The sequence below is a fragment of the Neovison vison genome, chromosome 8 (genome assembly GCF_020171115.1).
Source record: "Neovison vison isolate M4711 chromosome 8, ASM_NN_V1, whole genome shotgun sequence".
In the NCBI taxonomy this organism is placed as follows: domain Eukaryota; kingdom Metazoa; phylum Chordata; class Mammalia; order Carnivora; family Mustelidae; genus Neogale; species Neogale vison.
Genome location: NC_058098.1, coordinates 115,013,430 through 115,033,736, shown reverse-complemented (window position 1 = coordinate 115,033,736; position 20,307 = coordinate 115,013,430). Strand labels below are relative to the sequence as shown.

The window sequence follows — 20,307 nt, the reverse complement described above, 5'->3', positions numbered from 1 at the left end:
GCCAACCACTGGAAGAGCCTTGCAGGAAGGGTGTAGATACGGGCCGGCAGGAAAGGATCCAGAGAGAAAGGACATGTGCCCATTGCCCTGCTCTGCTGGGAGTGGCCAGTGTTCCAGTGTCCACAAGGAGCTGGGGCCCCAGCGCAGAGGTCGGTGAATTTGCTACTGCCAGCGGGAGATGCTACAATTCTTACAAGACTGTAAGGTATCAGCTTACTACCTGCCTACCACGGTGAGAAATTAACTTCCATCCTTCCTTCACTTTCATTGAGACACTTCCGAAAGAAGAAAGATTTCACTTATTTCCTCTCCTCCTCCCCTGCAAAGAGCATGCTTTTTGGTATGAAGAACGAGGAGCAGAACGGAAGCCATCCACAGATTTGACCACAGAAAAAATTTAAACTTAAAAAAAAAAAAATCATGCAAAGAAAAATTGGAGAAACCTTGGACAAATTACAACAATATACCCCCTAAAAATGTATTTATAATGCACAGACACATGTATATAAGTTTATGCATGGGTTATATATAATGTGTTCATACAGACTGATTAAAAAACCCGATAAATGGGAACAGATATTAACATAAATTTACACACAAAAAATACAAATGTTTAACAAGCATATGAAATAAATGTAATAATAAGAAGCATCCAGGGAATGAAAAGATATAGACATAAATAATAAAGATTCTTTTAGAATTAAAAGAAACACATTTTAAAAATTAGAAATTAGGGTTCAAAATAATATTATGTCAAAATAATAAAAAACATTAAAATATTTGACCCGATTATTCCACTTTTATAAAAAAAGGAAAGGATCCTGAAATTCAGACCAAGTTTTTTTTTTTTTTAAAGATATTTTTAATTTATTTGACAGAGAGAGAGAGAGAGGTCACAAGTAGGCAGAGAGGCAGGCAGAGAGAGAGGGGGGGAAGCAGGCTCCCCGCTGAGCAGAGCGCCCGATGTGGGGCTCGATCCCAGGACCCTGGGATCATGACCCGAGCCAAAGGCAGAGGCTTTTTAACCCACTGAGCCACCCAGGCGCTCCCAGACCAAGTTTTATTTTAAAAAAATCTTGTTAGGTTTGCTTTTTTTTTTACATAATGATGAGACGCTGGGAAAAAAAAATGTGGTTGTTCAACATAAGAACAGTAAGAAAATGCTGAAATAGTAACACACTGGACTATTAAGCAGCTTTCAAAAATAGTATTTGAGAAGAGTTATTAATGATGTATAAAATGCTCATGATACACTATTAAGTGACAAAAAGCAAGATACAAAATTGTACATACGTGATCTTAGTGATAGAAAATATCCAAAATAGAGGACCAGTGGTGAAGGAGATTGAGAAACTCTTATTTTCGGTTTGCTTACTTTCTGTGTTTGTTAGATTTTCTACAGTGGATGTTTTTTTGAAAAAGATTTTATTTATTTATTTGAGAGCACGAAAGGGAGGGAGTGAGAGAGAGAGACCATGAGGGGGGCAAAGCGGGACAGACAGAGAAACCGAAGCAGGCACCTCACTGGGCAGGGAACCCAATGAGAGCTCAATTCCAGGACCCTGAGACCATGACCTGACCTGAAAACAGATGCTTAATGGATGGAGCCACCCAAGGCGCCCTTACGATGAATGTTTTGTGACAGCAATTTGTTGAGGTATAATTTACCACCACATTATTCATCTAAAGTGTACAATTCAATGGTTTTTAGTATATTCACAGAGTGGTGGAATTGTATTGTTTTTATAATGAGAAGAAACGAAATAAATAGGTCTGTGGTTTACAGATGCTCTCTAAAAATATGCTGTTCTCCTCTATGTAAATAGATATGGTCTGTATGTAACCACAATGAGGAGTGACTTCCAAACATGTCAACAAAAATGTGCTCTGAGTAGCTCAGTCAAAATACATGAGAGGTAACATGGTTCTTTCTCTCTTTCTTTCTCTATTTTTTTTTTTTTTTGGTTCCCTTTTCTTTCTTTCTTTCTTTTTTTTTTTTTTAAGATTTATTTATTTATTTGACAGAAAGAGATTACAAGTAGGCAGAGAGGCAGTTGGGGGTGGGGTGGGGGGAAGCAGGCTCCCTGCTGAGCAGAGAGCCTGATGTGGGGCTCGATCCCAGGACCCCAGGATCGTGACCTGAGCCGAAGGCAGAGGCTTAACCCACTGAGCCACCCAGGTGCCCCTGGGTTCCCTTTTCTAAGCTAATTACTCTAACATAGTTTCAAGTGTAGTTCAAATAAAAGGGAGAAATCCGATAAGAGCATTTACCTTTGCAGTGCTTGTGGTCTGGCGTCGGAGAATAACCCTTGTGGCATGAACACATGTAGGAGCCCTCAAGGTTGGAGCACGTGCCGTTTGTGCAGATCTGTGGTTCCAGGCATTCGTCCACGTCTTGAGGAATGTTGCAGAAGGGTGAGGGGAACCCACAAAGACAAAGAAAAAAAGAAAACATGAATAAAGTTGAATTTGGCTAAAAATAGAAACGGTGCAACCTCCATCAGGGACAGATTCTTTAAGGTAAGTTTTCAAATGAGCCCAAAGGAGGAAGAGGAGCTCTGGTGTGAGCTGCGTGTGTGACAGCTCCGTGCCGTGATTTACTCTGGGCAAAGTAACTCAGGGAAGGAACCAAACACGCTCCAGGAACCAATTCCACGGAAAGCTTGTTGTCGAGGGGAGGGCAGAAGAGAGGGCAGTTTTAAAGCAGCCTTCCCGACACAATGAAGTCTTCCAAAGAATCAAAGAGGTACTGAGGTCTAGCTGGGAGCTGATGAGTTCTGCAGGAAGTGAGCATGTGCGAAAGCCCAAGACAGGCCTTAGGACCTGGAGAAACCACAAGAGTTCTTCATAGAAAGGTGAAAAAGACTCCGACACAATGTTCAAAGATGGCTCTGGATCGGTATTAGAAAAACCAGTCTAGGGGACGAACGAGCCTGGTGGGCAGTTTGAAGGTAGGGGACAGGCTGCAGAGACAGAGAAAATAATACTCAAATTCACCAAGCACTCACCGCGTGGAAGCACGAAAGGCCGTGCATGTCTGAGCTTATTTAATCCTAACGGGAACCATACAAGCTGACCACTGACAGACAAAGGAACCAAGACTTGAGGAAGTTCTAACAGATTGCCCAGGGCCACAGGGTTTGAAACTGGGGGCTGGTAGGAGCACCCCGTCAGCGTAACTCCAAAGACCATCCCCTCCTTTGGATCTGTTTCTAGTCACCCATGTTAAGTGTGGTGATGGAAACCGCTGGAGAGAGGATTAGGAATGTCTGCTTATTACCTGCTAACACAGCACTGACAAAGAAAACCACCACTGAAGTGCCCACTGCTTTCATTCAGCATTCATCACATTCTAGAATGTGGGGAACGCAGGGGCGCCTGCGTGGCTCAGCTGGTTCAGCGTTCGACTCTTGACTGATTTCAGCTCAGGTCATGATCTCAGGGTTGTGAGATCAAGCCCCATGTTGAGCTCCAGCCGGGGAGTCTGCCGGAGTTTCTTCTCTTTCCCTCTGCCCCGTCTCTGCTCACTCACTCTCCCAACCCACAAATAAATAAATCTTATTTAAAAAAAAAAAAAAAAAGAATGTTGATAATTCCAAAAAGATAAACTTGGGTTCTATGCCCCACCTGATTGCTTCCGGTAAGCCCACTGTATGCTGCCGTGAGAAGACACACGGCGTCTTTTGCTCACCTTAAGGGGAAAAATTTAAACCACCAAGTGCTGAAACTACACACAAAGTCATGATGTAGGCTTAATTTTACAGCAGTCTGTAACTTAATCCAAGCATCTTAATCGTAGGGCAGGCCAGCAGAGCAGAGGAAAATGCTCTTGACTACATCCATTTCATTTGGCAATGCTCGCCATGAAAGCAATAAAACTCCCCGCCCTCTTACTACGAACAGGCAGCGAGCTGCCAACCCATGCATATCAGAGGCTGAGCTCTAATTCAGCATTCCAGAGTTCAGACTGCATTTGTGTGCACGGCATTTCATTAAACCTGTATTCTGGTGTTCCCACAATGATCGCTAGAAACAGAACGTTACCAAAATGAGGCAATGGTGGTGGGGGGCGGGGCACACCGGCAAACGCTTCACAAGCAAACAAAACAGCCAAGGAACCCGCACCGTCTGCGTGCTCCGCCTGGCTTTCACAGAATCACTCATGATGGTGAGCCAGACCCTACTCTGTGACAACAAAAACAGCACTTCCAGACTGACTCATCGTCCATCGTTTCTTTGGTTGTGGGAGTCCACTTTCATAAACACCGAACGCAAACAACTTAAAAGAAGCAGCCAAACTCTGGAGCCAAAGTAAATAATGGGACAGAATGAGCCGAGACACGAGGCACGTAAATTCCAGACAGCAACGTTAAGATATCACGTCTGGTATCTGGATCGGTTTCAAAAACGTGAAAAAGTTGAGAAATGTATGGATTGTTCTCTCTGATTATTCGTGTACTAGGAAATGTGATGATAGGGCACGGTATGCAATGACACAATCAATTTCTAAAAGCAGATTAAAAGACAGCCTAGATGGTCAGTCATGAAATACTTTTTAAAAAAATACTTGATATGAGGGTTCCTGCATGGTTCAGTTGGTCAAGTGTCCAACTCTTGATTTTGGCTCTGGTCATAATCTCAGGGTCGTGAGATTGAGACCTGCATGGGGCTCTGCGCTCAGCTTGGATCCTTTTTGTCCCCCTCCCTCCGTTCCTCTACTTGAAAACACCCTCTCTCCCTCTCAAATAAGTAAAATCTTTTTTTTTTCCAAATAAATAAAATCTTTAAAAAAAATGCAAACATACCCTCTCCCTCTCAAATAAATAAAACTTTTTTTTCAAATAAATAAAATCTTAAAAAAAATGCTTGATACTTCTAGGATACTTGAATGAAGAGTATCACAGTGCATATTTAAGACCTGCTGAAAGAGTTGGCCTTAAAGTCCTCATCATAAGAAAATTTCTTTAATTCTGTAACTATGCAGGGTGAGAGACTTTCACTGGACTTACTGTGGTTATTTTGTAACGTATACATATATCAAATTACTGTGTTGTAAACCTGAAAAGAATATAACACCATAGATGTATCATACCTCAAAATAAAACAACAACAACAACAGAATACATAGTAGGAAGGTGCCTGGAGTGAGGCTTCACTTGATGGATGTAAAAGGAGTGAAATAAACTCATTGTTTTACCTTGCACCTAGACCTGCCTCTTAAACTGCAGACCCACGCAGCCTAGTTGGTCAGTGCACTGGCCATCTCCCCTTGACGTCCCACCGGCACCTCCAAGTCTTCACAGCTAAAACTCCTCTTTCCCCCTGTGTCTCTTTTATTCCAACTCAATATACAGTACCACTATCCACTCAGATGACCAAGTCAGAAATTGGGAGTCATCCTTTCTAGATTCCTTTTTCTCCCTCTTTGCCCACATTTGATTTGTAACAGTCCATTCAATTCTATCTTCCCAGTATCTCTCAACTATACCAGCTTCATTTCATTCTTACTTCCACCATTCTGTCCCACATGGGTTACTGCCAAGGTTTGCTTCTCTACTTCAAGTCTTGCCCTCTTTAATCCACTATCCAGCCAGTAGCCAGTCTTCTAAAATACAAATACAATCGATCATATGGGTCCTTTAAAAACCCTCCGTGGTTTCCAGCGTTCTTCCATTAAGTCAAAGATACAAACCTGTAGGGCCCTGAGTGTTATCAACAGAAAGCGTGCCCTCAGTTCTTACTTCAAACCCTTGGGAGGATCAGAGTTTTGGGAAACAAGGCAGTCCTTATCCACTCCACCAACCAACACCCATAGCCTCTGAGAGGGAGATGGTTAAGTCTTTGGTTTTCTGTACTGGAGCTCAAATCTCATCTTACTCTAGGGTTATGGTCTTGTACAAGAGTCCGATTATCCAAATTCTTGTGATGCATACACATAATCAGTTCAAAAGAGAAATGTCATGAAAAACACTCTGTCCACAGAAAAATGTGTTCCAAATTCCCAAAACACAATTTACCAATGGGCTTTTGGGACATAATTTGGCATCTGCTATTCACTGAATTAATTAAACCTCCCACAGTAAGGAAATTGCCAGGGGTTTATGAGGTCAGCCCGTTGTGGCTATGATTGTTCAAAAGTTTATGCATCCATCCCAGTACACTATTACCCAATCCAAATTGATCATTGTCATCTACAACACCCCGAGAGACTTTAACAGAGGCCTGTGGAAAACCAGAGTCTATAGGATTTCATGATCTGCTCCTCTCAGAAGCCTATCAGAAGAGGGAGTCACAACAGTGGACATGATTTGTTCTTAGTGAACACTGGCTGATTCCTTTTTTTTTTTTTTAATTTAAGATTTTATTTATTTATTTGAGAGAGACAGGGAGAAAGCATGAGCAGTGGGGGAGGGGCAGACCAAGGAGAAGCAGACTCCCTGCTGAGCAGCCCAATGTGGGGCCCAATGCCAGGACCCTGGGATCATGGCCTGAGCCAAAGGCAGACACTTAACCAACTGAGCCACGCAGGCGCCCCAACCCTGGCTGATTATTACGATCATCTTTTTCTTTTAAAATGTTTCACCTTGGGGCACCTGGGTGCCACGGTCAGTTAAGTATCCAACTTTTGGTTTCGGTGCAGGTCCTAATCTTAGGGTCATGAGATCGAGCCTGTGTCAGGCTCCATGTTCAGCATGGGATGCGTTTAAGACTCCCTCTCCTGCTCCCTTTGCCTCTTTCTTTCTGTCTCAGGTAAATAAATAAATTAAAAAAAAAAAGTCTCACCTCACCATTTGAATCTTGCAGCCTACATTTTTTTGTTAAGATTAATAAGAAGCTCACTGGTCATTAGTTCCTGAACTCCAGCTTCTTTTTTCTTTGGGGGGAAATGAGGACATTAATCTCTTTCCAGCTCTCTGGCAACTTTCCATTCTCCACAAATTTTACAAAGCTGACTTTCAGCTGGCCAGCAAATCCACCTGCAAATTCTCTCATTGCCTTGGGATATAATTTTTCTGGGTCAGGAACCCTTTTGAAATTTCCCTTCCTACTGTCCTGGGAGAACAGCCTGAAGCCCCCCTCTGAGGGTCCAGAGGTTAGTCAGTGGCTGGCCTCACATAAATTTCAAAGTCCAAGGTTGTGCTGTCCCTTTTCACTTTACCCATCCGCTCCTCAAGGTTGGTCAGACTTGGTTTCAGAACAACAATTTACCTGCATTACTTCCTGTGCTTTCAAGGAAATGAATCTCTCAACACTGCACACCAGTCATCCTTCAGAGGTCATTGAGTCTCATTTAATTCCTTAGTGATCACCACAGATTTCAACGAGTGAGCTCCATTTGATGCGAAGTAAACATCTTATTTTGTCACGATGACTACAGGAAAATACAAGATTACTCCCCACACCCAATATGACATTACTTCAGTGAACCCTCAACTATTCTGTATACATAGTCTTTTATAGTGAAGATGATGGCAGGACATTTTTGACAGAAAAGCAAGCATGGTGAAGTCAGACACTGACGCTGGTTAGGCCAGTGGGATGGAACAAACCGCTCTCATGGTACAGGAAATCCTCAGGATCTCAGGCGCCCTCTGTCAAGTTTGACCAAGTTAAGATAAGCAGTAGCAATGCAGCCTACAAAAATATGTTACGCATCCCTCAAAGACTCATCACTGTTTTTCAAAGCTGGAGAAGAGCCAATGCTATGTACATCCCAGATAAAGAGCCAAAGATGATCTCAGAAAATTAATCCGTTAATCCTACCACATCACTGGCTTCCTACCTCCCCTTTCTGAAAGAACATTTTGTCTTTCAGCAAAACTCAACTGGGGCTATCTATGGTGGAGACTGCCATCTTAGAGTCGAGAATCCCTCAGCCATTCTTACTGCTGCTTGCCAGGGATGGTTCCCACCCATCCCACCCATAGATCTTCTCTCTATGAACTTTTCTTTCCTCATTATCTTAATCATATTGCTTTGTCCTCTTATTTTCTTATGTGTAGAGGAAGAGGTAGTATAAAGAGCAGAACACTAGTTTTGGAGATAAAAGACTTGGGATCATGTCCTAGCTCTGCCATTTAATATCTATGACCATAAGCAAGCCCATTAACCTATCTGGGAATCAATCACTGTATCTGTACTATAGGGATGACTGTCCTGATACCAAATAAAATAATGAAGTCAAAGCCCCCTGTAGCAACATAAGAGAAGTTTTTTGTTATTATGGTAGTTGGTCTTTTCTCACACAGCTTTGTTTCCTGCTGTTAAAAGTGGTTTTTTGTTTGCTTTTGTGGAGATATAACTGACATATGACAAAGGATAAGTGATAATTTGGTACGCTTATATATTGCAAAGTGATTAACAAAGTTATCTGATGCCTCTCTTATGTCACATAATTATTTCCTTTTTTTGTGAACATAGTTATCATCTAGCCTCCTAGCAGCTTTGAAGTTTATAATACAGCACTGTTGCCTATAATCACGATAAGACGGCACTGTTGACTATAAACACTGATCTGCACAATAGGTCTCCAGGGCTTATCTACCTGCCAGTTGCAGGTTCGTACCCTTAAACAACATCCCCCCAATGCCCCTAACTCTCAGCCCCTGATAACCACCATTCTATTCTGTTTTGTTTTGCTTACTTACAACTTCAAGTCTTCTCTGGAATTAAGTACATAATTAGGTATTCGATAATAACATAATGACTAATTACAAGACTTGTTTAGCTATAGCGATTTGGGATTAGGTTGGTGTTTGCACATTTAATAATGTCTGCAAAAGGCAGATGTTTGGTTCTATTGCCATCTTACACAAAGTAAATAAAAGCAACATGAAAGCTTTCAATTTCAGATAAGTCTCTGAATATTCACCTATTCCATAAAGGTTAACAATGCTTCTTAAAATTTGAAAATAAATCCTAGTATGCAAAGAAGTCCTAGAACAAGGAGCTTTCCATGTTGACCATGCATGTTCTGTGCACCTGGTTTTGGTGAAGACTCTGGCTAACCAGTCATCTGGATCAAATGACACCAAGTTCTTCAGATGCCTAAGACCCATTACATTTAGAAAACGTAAATCGGAGTCATCAAGTCACTATTAATGATGGTTTGACAGTGAAGGATTTGTGTGATAAAAATCTCAGAAATTTGTCTTCCCAGGTTGCACAGTCTTTCGCAGACTCCATTATAAAGCAAGATAAAGTAAACTCAATGAGGGGTAGCTGCCTACATTGACCAGGTGATAGATACTGTGTCTTATGAAGGTGAACCAAGAAAATGAAGTAAGAGGATGGAGATGGTAGCATTGCAGAAGGTAAAACATTTGTTAGGGATGATCGATGACCCTACAGAAAAGCACTGTGGTTCTCAAGAAATAGATCCCACCTAAACAAACATGCTGGAAATTGAAAGGTAACTATGAGATTAAGATTACTTAGATTCATAAAAGAAATTCTTATCAGATGGATTTAAGAACTACAGGAAATGAACTTGTTAAAGAAAGTCAAAGACTGCTATACATAGAAACTCGACATAAAATTTACTTAAACGAGTACCAGTTATTACCACACTTCTTCTATTTCAGGCTTAGGGCAGTAAAAGGGAGGATAACAGGGTTGGGAGAAGAAGGGTCATAGCATTTATTGGGGTCTACCTTGTGCCACATGCCTCACGAGGTGCTTTATCTTGCTTATTTAATTCTGACAGTAAATCCCATGAAGAGAGTAGTTCAAAGGTATGGAAACCAAGCTTCATAGAGGTCATATATAACTCCAAATCTGTTAAAATTCAGGGAAATATGATCTTTATATCAGAGTTGCTGAATGTACCTTTAAATAATTAAATATTAGAGAATGTCTTTTGGAGGATGGCTCCATAGGGTTTGAGTTGGGCCTGTTCATGAGTGAAGAGAAACCTGCTAATTGAGTTCCTGATAGGCTGGCTTCCCTCAAGAAAGGCCTGGTTGAAGCAGCCAGTGGGAACTGGCCAGGACCCAGGGTGATGAGATAGTCATTAGGGCCAGGGATCAAGCAGCGGGCAGCAACTCCAGGCTGAATGTGAGGTCCAAGGAATACAATGTTGAAGGATGAAAGTGGCTTTTGAGAGAGGAATGAAATCCTCAACTTGAAAGAAGAAGCTACGTTAACAGAGGAGCCAACAAGAGTTGCCAAAAAGCATCAAGGGATAGATATTTTGAAAGTGGACAATAAACCATTGAGAATAAAGGATCGGCTGCCCCGAACTCAACACTAGCACCCGGCATGCTCTCCCAGAAAACACCTGCTACCATCTGACCTGTTTCTGCCCCAAACAATTTTTGTTCTAATTCATAAATCAGGGAGAAGCCATCAATCAGTGAGATCCAGCCCACACGGCATAACTACAAGGAGGCCATGAACAGTGTCACTAAGTTCACCTTAGAGTCAGTGAAAGAAGCATGTGTAATTGGCCTCAAATCCCTGCAGAACATATGGGACCAAATAGCGGTTCTCAGTTTGTAATGAATCCATTTAACAGAAAAAAGAAATTCAAATCAACATATGGACTGATGCACTTTAGAAAAAACCATAAACATCATGCCACACAAAAGTAGAATTACATATAACACCGTACAGCTTTTTAACAACTTAAAAATATGAGAGTACAGTGAGAGTACAGTGGTCGAAAAGGGAGAACACGAAGACTTATGGAACAGAATCCCTTGTGAGGTAGGGATTATCTTCTCTACAGATGACTCACAAATGCCAAGTGTAAGACTTTTCTTCAAATGGTGAGATTTGGGAAAATTTTAAGTCTTTAAGTTCTCATATATATAAAATTGGGAGGGAGGAGTCTTATCGATGTACCTGAAATTATATGGACTACGAGGATATTAAAAAGCCACAAACTAGCCCCAAATAACCACTGGAGACAAAAACAAATAGAAAGGAACACCATATAAATAACTTCTTATTATTTGACCCCCATAAATCTCTGACACTCTCTGTCTCCCTTAAGCTGTTCTTTCTTTTTTCCTTTGTGGCACTCAACAAGCATGTGACATACCATATGCTTTGCTTGCCAATTTGTTTATTTGCGAGCACAACGTGAGCTCTCCAGTGCAGTGAGGGGAGGGAGGACCTTTATTTTGCTCGCTCTCAATGCTCCGGGTCTTGAAAAATGCCTGCCTCTGGGTAGGCACTCAGCTGTTAAACGGAATGAATAAATATATAGCCAAGTTGTTGTCCATGATCTCAACTCAGTGATAAGCTTAAGTAATGACTACACCTTCTAAAAGGTATTTTAGAGCACCAGGAGGGTAAGGGTGAGAACTAAAATGTACGCAGCATGGCTGGGTATTCACTAGCATGGTCGGAGTTGAGCAGAAAAATCTAATTCATTCATTGGTTCAGTAAGAACAGAAAAGCATGTTGCCCTACGAACTTTCCGTCACACTCAACTTTTAACGTGTGAGAGCACTACTACCATAAAAAATGAAGACGGATCCGTCTTGGTATAATCTGTAAAAGTCCTCCCAAGAATTGTAGAGGAGCTGCACGTCCAGGATGAACAGTGAGTGGAACTGGAATTGTATCATGTAAGAGAAGCTTCATCTGTAGATGGCAGAGCCTGAAATTTTAACTGAGGCTGAAGGAAAAGGTACACAGTATATTTTTCATAGGAAATGTGTGATCTTAGCAAGGCAAAGATGAAAACTAGTGCTTGGAAAAACTGGCTAACTATGTGACTTGGGTCGACTACACAGTGACCTAATAATTCTGCTTAAGATCCTACTCATCTGGTTGGCGAAGTGAAGTTACTCTGAGCAAAGGTTTTGTGTTTCTGTCACCAAATCGGGGCAAAATGTCACGCTTAGACTGATTGCATACATCTAGGTACAATAACTCATTTATTTTTTATAGTCTAGATAAATGCATTTATCTTGAAGAGCAATTGCTTGCCAATTTGGTCAGTCATGTTACATTAGTAAAGTCATGAATCAAAGCTGTGGATTCCACTATTATGGATTTTAGTTACTTAAGGTAAAATTCAGGCTCTACTCTTGGATTATAATATGCAGCAGTATGTGAAAATGAGAACACGAGTGGAATCTTGATAGGCAATTAGGAAATTTATGCCAAGCGGGAAATTAAAACCAAATGTACATTCCGACCAGCACTGATCACATAAACAAAGGCATATCAAATAAGCAATTAATGAACAAAAAAATCTCTTCTTGCAAAGATCAACATCTTACAATTCCAATGACAGACACTCTCGGAGATGGGCACAGGCTTCAGGGCAGAGGGCCACCTGAACCATGAACAGAGGCTTAGCGCGTGCAACCTGGGGATGAGTCCAAAGCTTTGAAACTGGAACTGTTTCTGCCAAGCCTCCTTAGCCCGCCTGCTCTGCAACATCTAAATGTCCTTCCCAGAGATGTATGAGTAAAGATGAACCTTTTATTATTTTCTTTATTATGTTCAGTTAGCCAGCATATAGTACATCATTAGTTTTTTTTTTTTTTTTTTAAAAAACATCATTAGTTTTTGTGTAATGTTCAAGACGAACACTTTAAACAGGACTGAGGGGGTCTGGCATAACATGAGGGGGTCTGGCCCCTCATCCTGCACCAAATCTCTTGTTCCCTGTTCTTCAGCTGCCCTTGCCTTTCAGCTTCCTCCTTTCACAAGCTCCCTGAATATGCTCTTTCCTCTGTCTAAAACTATCTCCCTCCTATCCCCTTCCCCAGTTAAACCTCAATCAGGAATTTTCCCAGAGGTGACTTGTTCTGTGACACAGTCTTACAGCATCTCAGAACCTTTCTTCCCAGCACCATCTCGTTTGTGTTTGTATATTTATTTCTGAGATGTCTCGGTATCATTCTTCCTCACCAGACAGTGCCATGAGGAAGGCTTTTTTTTTTTTTGGTTCCTCAATGTATCCCAGCACCCAGCACAACTCCGGGTTTATTATAGTAAGTTCTTCAGCATTTTTGGATGAAAAGAAAGAAGGTATGAATAAATGAGAAGTTGAACTCACATCGACAGAGTCTGGCACTGAGTGTACAAGAGCTCAGCTTCTAAGGAAAAGATGACACAGAGATAGAAACAGAGAGGAAAGCCATTAAGGGGAAAAGCTACTTAGAAGCAAAAAAAAAAAAAAAAAAAAGAAGCAAAGCAAAGTTGTTGCTTGTCTTCCTCACTGCCTGGTGTCAGTACGAAGTATTTATTCAATACCTAAATGAATAAATTTAAGAGGCGTGGCAATCCATCAAGATTTCTCTTTTCTACTTCTGCTGCATGTTTGTGTACGTATGCTCCTAATTTTACTAGCTTCTAGTAGCTTGCTTCTTCTTATGCCTTTCCTCTCTTTTTTTGGTCTTTTGTTCTCCACCCTGTGATGATTATTGTTTTATTTGGTCTTGGTTATGCATCACATCAAGGACAATTTGCTTCCATCAGAATTATTTCTTCCAGATAAAATCTCATATTCTTTGTGCCAACTTGCTTTCTTGTATTTTCCCCTGGTTAAAACTTACTTAGAACGCTGCTTAGAAATTTTCTCAGAAGGATATAAGGTTATTATATTCCATGTGTTGTTTTTTTTTTTTAAATTTTGAACATGGACTCACTTGGCATTATACCACTATTTCAGAAAATGCACTGGACAGAAGAAACAAGACCATGATAAGAAAACTCTAGTACCTACCAAGACACTGCCCATTCCAACCTCGGAACCCTTCTGTGCAGGGAACACACTGGTAAGACCCTGGAGAGTTCACACACTGCTCATCTGGACAAGTGCTTGCGGTCAAGCATTCGTCAATATCTGGAAAACCGAAAAACCAGGTCACAAACATTTTATCAGACTACTGAAGCAAAAACATACTTTGCTGATGAAGTGGAGGGTGGGGTGGGGGAGGTGTGTTCTATCTACATTTTGATGGAGAAAATGTTAAGTAGGTAAGTCAAACACTGTCTACACTTAAACACCACAGGGATAAAGGCACGGCCAGGTGTATTTTGATTAAAATATTTACACACATTCAAAAGAAGAACTTGACCCCAAATGCCCAACTGGCAGGGTCAGACCTCTCACCCTGGGAGCTGGCAGCTCCTCGTGGGCCACTTCTGGAACATCAAACCTTTGAGGCTAGAGTGCAGCTTGCCAGATAGAAATGTAACAAACAGGCATGAGAATGACGAAGTCACAAATCCACCTGACCAGAGGCTCTCTCTGCAGACAACAGATGCTCTAGGGAAATGCTTGCTCTGGCTTCATGGGTCCAAGAATACCCTGGGTTTGAATATTTTAAAACTTTTCATAGGATAGGAATTCCTTGGAGGTGGAAAAAACACATTAGGAGAGAATGAACTCATCAAGTATTTCCAAGAGTTTCCAGAAAACATGGTGATATGATCACAGGGTAATATTTCCTCACAAAAATACACCTTATTTTTCACATTCACAGCTAACTGAAGCTATTCATCATCTTTCTTTTCAATGTGCGTTGGAAAAAAAACACCTTCAATCTGGCTGGAGCTGTGGCAAAGGGAGCTACTACAGTGACTTCAGGCATTCTGAAGAATGGTAGAACAACAGAATGGGGGAAAAGAAGGAGACAGGAAATGGTTCAAGAGTTTAACATAACAGGTGGTACCATGGGTACCAGTCCCGTTAGAAATAATCATTTTTCTAGAGTTGGATACTGAATTCATGTGACTAGATTTAATGTCTAAGTGTTCTCATTTAAAATGTATATAGGACACCTGATCACACTTAAAATAGAGACCGAATTTTCAGGACAGAAGCTGAAAAGTAAAAGAAATATATAATGGCTACAACCATTCATTCTGGTAAATTTTCAAAAATTATCTCTCCCTTATCACTAGACTGCTGTGAAAAGATGCTTAAAGTAAAAAAGAGGCTCAAAGTAAAAAAGTTGAGGGTGATATTAATAGAATAGCACAGGTCAGCGTGGTAATTTTTTTTTTTCCTATCAGCGAAAAATCCTTGCCAATAGACAATGACACACAGTGTTTTTTTTTTTAAGGTCAGATGTTCTGGGACTTCTTGTTCTACAAAAAGATGATGCTTGCCAGGTTCATTTTCCAAACAGCATTACATTCTTCTCTGGAAGGAATTTTTTTTTTTTAATAGAACTACAACTGCTAAGTCAGAGAAGGTCATTGAAAAAGCCTGGTCCAATAAATAAGGTACAATGTTAAGCAATACAAGACAATATCCTTGAACTTCCCACTACCCCTTACCTCTGCTTGCTTGTACCCTCATCCATAGATGCGGGACTACCTGCCTGGGAATACCTTAGCCGAGCAAAGTAAGGACGCATGAGATAATGTCTCTGAACTACAATAGATTCCTTGGAGACCGGCGCTGTTTGAATGCAGCTTTGTTAGTGGCAGCTGAGAAAATCTTTGGTGAGCCAGAAACCTGGGGACCTTTGGTTCCGGTCCATGACGAAATTAGAAAACAGCCATGTTTTTTGGCTCCTTCCTCTTCTCAAGCCATTTCATGGGGATAGAATTATAATATTATTTACTCAGGGAACCCTGGTAGTATTTCTGTTAATTTCCACACGTTGAATGGTCCTGAATAGTCCCCTGACTGCTTCCCATTTGCTTACAGAGATTTCATATTTCTTTCCTACTCCTTCCCAGTTTCCATCCCTATGCCACAGTTACCAGTTAAACGTCCTCTCTTCCCATCCTGAAACTGTAGGAAGAACTGAAGATATCAGCATTTGACCTCTCTGGGGAGTGTTGCTTTGCACATCCATGCTTGTCAGGCAAACCCACATGATTAAAAAAACAACAACAACAAACCTGCTCCCACAGATACAGATGTACTGAGAAGGTCTCTGCAAAAACACATCTTCAGGAAAAGGGGGAGGTTTCCAGAGACTAAGAGTTCTTGAGAACCAGCAAGGCGAGAGGCACCACACAAGACACAACAGCATGTATTTATTCTCGCGACAGCCCGGAAAGTTAACTTTGCGGCTCCCATTTCACAGGTTTCAAAGGGGCTAAGTCACCGGCTCCAGACCAGACAGTTCCTAAGCGTGGGAGCCAGGAGCCAAGGCCACAGTCCTGCCCTTTCCTGGGCATGCTGCCTCTCAGGGGCACAGGGAGGGTCCCTTATAAGAGGAGAGTGGGGACACTTCACCCCTTGCTGTCCCATGGCCCCCGGCTGCCAGGGGAGACCTTACAGCTCCATTCTGATCCGAGCTGGTCAAAGATTCAGTAATGAAAAATGCTCCCGTTTCTCTCCAGATCAGAATACAAGGGGCTGAACAAGAGGCCAGGCGGATAGGCAGCTGCAGGCTGCCAAAAAACATCTAATTAGCTTTCCCTCTGAGTGCGGGTCATTAGATCATGAAGAAAACCAACCCAGAGGAGCCAGGGACAGCTGAGCGCAGCCCGCCTCAACGTGGCTGTCCCTGCCCTGGCCTGGAAGCCCAGCCACGTTAGAAAAAAGGCTGCTCCTCGGGCAGGCAGGCAAGGAGCCCCATGGAACCAGCACCGTCCACAGCAGCCTGGCCCTTCAGACACATGCTCAGGGACCCTGCCACTCTTCTGCTGGCACGCATCCACGCAGCCCTGAAGAGGCAGTGCAATATATTTCTTCATGGAAATAATTCTTGCAAAAAGAACTTTTGCAACTGGGACGCAAACATGAGCAGAAAAATTAAGTGGTTAATCATTCTGGCCATGCTCTAAAAGCTTTTCAGAACTTTTTTTTTTTTTTAACACAACACTAGCAACTTCATTGCTGTGGTCAATAATAAAGAAATTCTATCTCGCGTGCTGGAATGTGACCTGCAGTTAGTCAGACGGGGCTTCTGTGGAGGGCTGGTGAGCTAGTCCCAAAACACACGGAAGGAATGTAACGAGGCAAAAGGTTGGAAACTAACCGTCAACAGTGGGTAAGCCTGTACCACGCTCCCAGAGGAAAGATCCAAAAGCTGGAATTAAGTCTGGGTTTATGCTAAGATACTCTGCAATTAATTGTTCCAAAGTGATTTACTCTAAATGCCAGGGAAGGCAGGTGCTGAAGTAACAAGGAGAACGGGATGATGGACGGTAATCTGGACCAAGCCACTGAGGAGAGGCAAAGAGGCTGTGAGTCCAGAAGGCAGGAAGAGTGTGGATGAGTTCGTGTCGCACACACAAGGGCTGAGGAAGGTAAGTCCCTGGCAGCCTCGGGTGTGGACCCAGTCCTGCATTTCAAGCTCACGTGCACCCTGCATGCAGATGTGGTGCAAACTCACCCTCGCAACGGCCGCCCCGGGTCATGCGGTACCCGCTGTCACAGTATTCGCACCGGAAGGCCCCCGCGGTATTGACGCAGTGCCCTTCCCCGCACACATCTGGCCTCAGGCACTCGTCAACATCTACATGAAGCAGAAAACATCGTCAAGTTGTATTTCTCAGAATAGAATTTCAAATCCCTCCCATCTCCCAGGTTGGTTTGAAGTCAAGAAAAAAATAACCTATTCCTACCACCATCTCTTTGATTGGTTTGACATGTTTCAAAAATTGAGTGGTTCTGATTTACGGGGGGCCCAAAGCATTTACCACCTAGGGCTCCACACACATTGGACACCCTTCATTCAAAAGTGATGGAGAAAAGATTCCATTTTTATATTCTCCAGTACCTAGCAGATGACTATGTCATAAAAGGTGTTCAGTAATAAATTCTGGGTTGCCTGAATAAGCAATAAGATTGATGGGATCTTAAGGGAGCTAACAACCCAGATCTGGGAATTTATGCATCAGGAAGAACACTGCCATTACCTATGCAGTTAGTACCCTCCTCACTGGCCATAAATCCTGCTGGGCAAATACACAAGAAACTTCCCTCAGTGTTTTCACAGCGTCCCTGGGAGCAGAGCTGTTGGGCCTGAGTGCATTCATCAATATCTATTAACAAAAATACAGATAAAAGGATTAGTGCAGTGTAGCATGAAACTCAGTCTCCCTGTCCATAAAATACCAGTGTACTATGCCCTGTGTGCCAAGTCTTCCTAACTGAGGAGAACAGTAAGTGGAGACATGATCGACGTCCTCAGGTACTTGAAAGATGGTTACTAGGAACAGGGAATATGCTTACGGTGTATTGCTTCAAGAGCCAAAACTACAAACATGGCACTGGTGTTTCTGAGAAACAGATTTGGGTCAACGCAGAAGGACGTGCCAGACTCATGAAGTCATCTAAGCTCTGAAATTTGCTGTGTGACTCCCAGGTCAGCTCAGCAGAGGTGGCCAAAAATATACTGAAAGGGATTCTTCTGTTGCACATGTGGGTGAAGCTAGACCAGATCATAACTGCTCCTCTCAACTTCATATTCCAGGGTTCCAAACAGAATACATAGGATGTATGTATGCAAATTCAAGAGAAAAAGCTGTGGGAGAGAGCAGGTGGATTCTCCCCTTGACCTAACCCACATGTACACGTGAAACCAAACAGCACAAGTCACACAGCCTGCAGAATGGCAGTTAGCACACTAAAGCCACATTAATTGGGTCTTCGCCTTCGTTGCTTTCTATTAATTGGGTCTATGCCTTTGTTGCTTTATAACTCTTAGTGCTGAATTTCCTTTTTCTAAAAAAGAGAGAAATTAAATTTAGTGTTAATGTAATGCACTCAAATGATTTCCATAACGCTAATATACCTTGGAGATACATTTTTTTCCCAAAGAACGATGTACAAGACCCTGTGTTTTGTAGATTCATTAACAGCTTTGTGTCAGCTTGTTTTCCTTTTTTGTTTTTGTCAGCTTGTTTTCAGTTTAGAAATTGTTTTTAGAAATCAGATTTTATGCATTTACATCAATGTAAGTCTTTATTGTGGTACATATTAATTTTATTTTGCTAAATACATGTTTGTAAGTAGCTATTTCTACCATTTTATTGTTCTATATTTTCTTATATTATTCTAGAAACCTCTGAAAATTTTTTCACCTTTACCTTTTTTAAAAAATTTTTTCCACCTTTATCTAATTATATTACATATGGCCAGGTAGGTAGGTAGGTACTTGAACCAGGAGACAAGAGCATCCCAGAAGATTAATAAACCTCTTTTTGGGCTCTCTTAGTTCGGGGATAAAAATTTGAAAAAATTAAACACAATAACATTTCCCATGAAAATTACATAAAACATGTTCTTAATGTGTAAATATTTGGTATTTAATAATTTCATCTATCAAAAGCTTCTCTTACCAACACATTTCCTCTGTTGCTCACTGAACCTGTAGCCCTCATAGCAAATACAGGTATATCTCACGGGTAGGTTAATGCAGTGTCCTGCTCCACAGATATCGGGGTTCACAGTACATTCATTGATTTCTTAAAAATAAATAGAGAAAAAAACAGACATCAACAAAGAGTTCATCCAACAAAGAGTTTTTTTTTTAAACCATCCCTGTGAATTTTCTGCTTAGCTTATCGTCAGGTATGCAGTTAGAAGACAAAGGTCACCTCTGATTTATCCAGAGAAAATAAAAACCTTACTTCAAAAAGATACACGCACCCTTATGTTTACTGCAGCATCATCTACAGTAGCCAAGATAGGGAAGTGAGCCAACTGTCTACCAAAAGACAAGTGGGTAAAGAAGATGTGGTATAGACAGTGGCCGATAACTCAGCCATAAAGAAGAATGAGATCTCGCCATGTGTGACCACATGAGTGGACCTAGAGAGTATTCTAAGAGAAGCAAGTCAGAGAAAGACAAATACCACACGATTTCACTTACATATGGGATCTAAAAAAAACAAAACAAATGAGCAAACAAACAAAAAAGCAGGAATAGACCTTAAATACAGAGAACAAATGATAGTTGCCAGAGGAGAGGCGGGTTGGGGTTGGGGCAAGGTGGGTGAAGGGGAGTGGGAGATACGGGCTTCCAGTTACGGAAAGATGAAGCCCCCGGGATGAAAGGCACAGCACAGGGACTCTAGTCGATGGTAGTGCAACAGCATTGTCGACGGCTGCGCGTGAGCGAACACGGCACAGCAAACACACTTGTTGAACGACTCGGTTATATGCCTGAATCTAATGCAACACTGTGTCCACTTTACGGCAATTTGGGAAAAAAAAAAAAAAAGACAGCGACCTCTAAAATCAAATACAAATTCATTTGCTTACTGCGTAATTGCTCAATTAGTTGCGCCCCAAACCATCAATAACTCCGAATGGAACAACCTCTAAAATGAACGGGAGTGGGGAGTGACTCAGAAAAGGGCACTTTGGAAGTTGCAAGATAATCAGTTCTTTCTAACTTCTAAGAGGGCCTGCAATGAGTTTCT

The 20,307-nt window shown here is 41.7% G+C and overlaps 1 protein-coding gene across 13 annotated transcripts in view; it reads right to left on the bottom strand.

Annotated features, from left to right (window-relative positions):
• Positions 1-20,307, bottom strand: part of LTBP1 (latent transforming growth factor beta binding protein 1) — a 406,971-nt gene that overhangs the window by 99,243 nt on the left and 287,421 nt on the right. For all 13 annotated transcript variants that reach the window (XM_044261743.1, XM_044261746.1, XM_044261745.1 and 10 more), the window contains 5 exons: positions 19,222-19,347; positions 17,797-17,922; positions 17,271-17,393; positions 13,691-13,810; positions 2,272-2,394 (listed from right to left, as the gene is read on the bottom strand). In XM_044261743.1, coding sequence (XP_044117678.1) covers positions 2,272-2,394; positions 13,691-13,810; positions 17,271-17,393; positions 17,797-17,922; positions 19,222-19,347 — 618 coding nt within the window. The remainder of the gene's footprint in view (positions 1-2,271; positions 2,395-13,690; positions 13,811-17,270; positions 17,394-17,796; positions 17,923-19,221; positions 19,348-20,307) is intronic.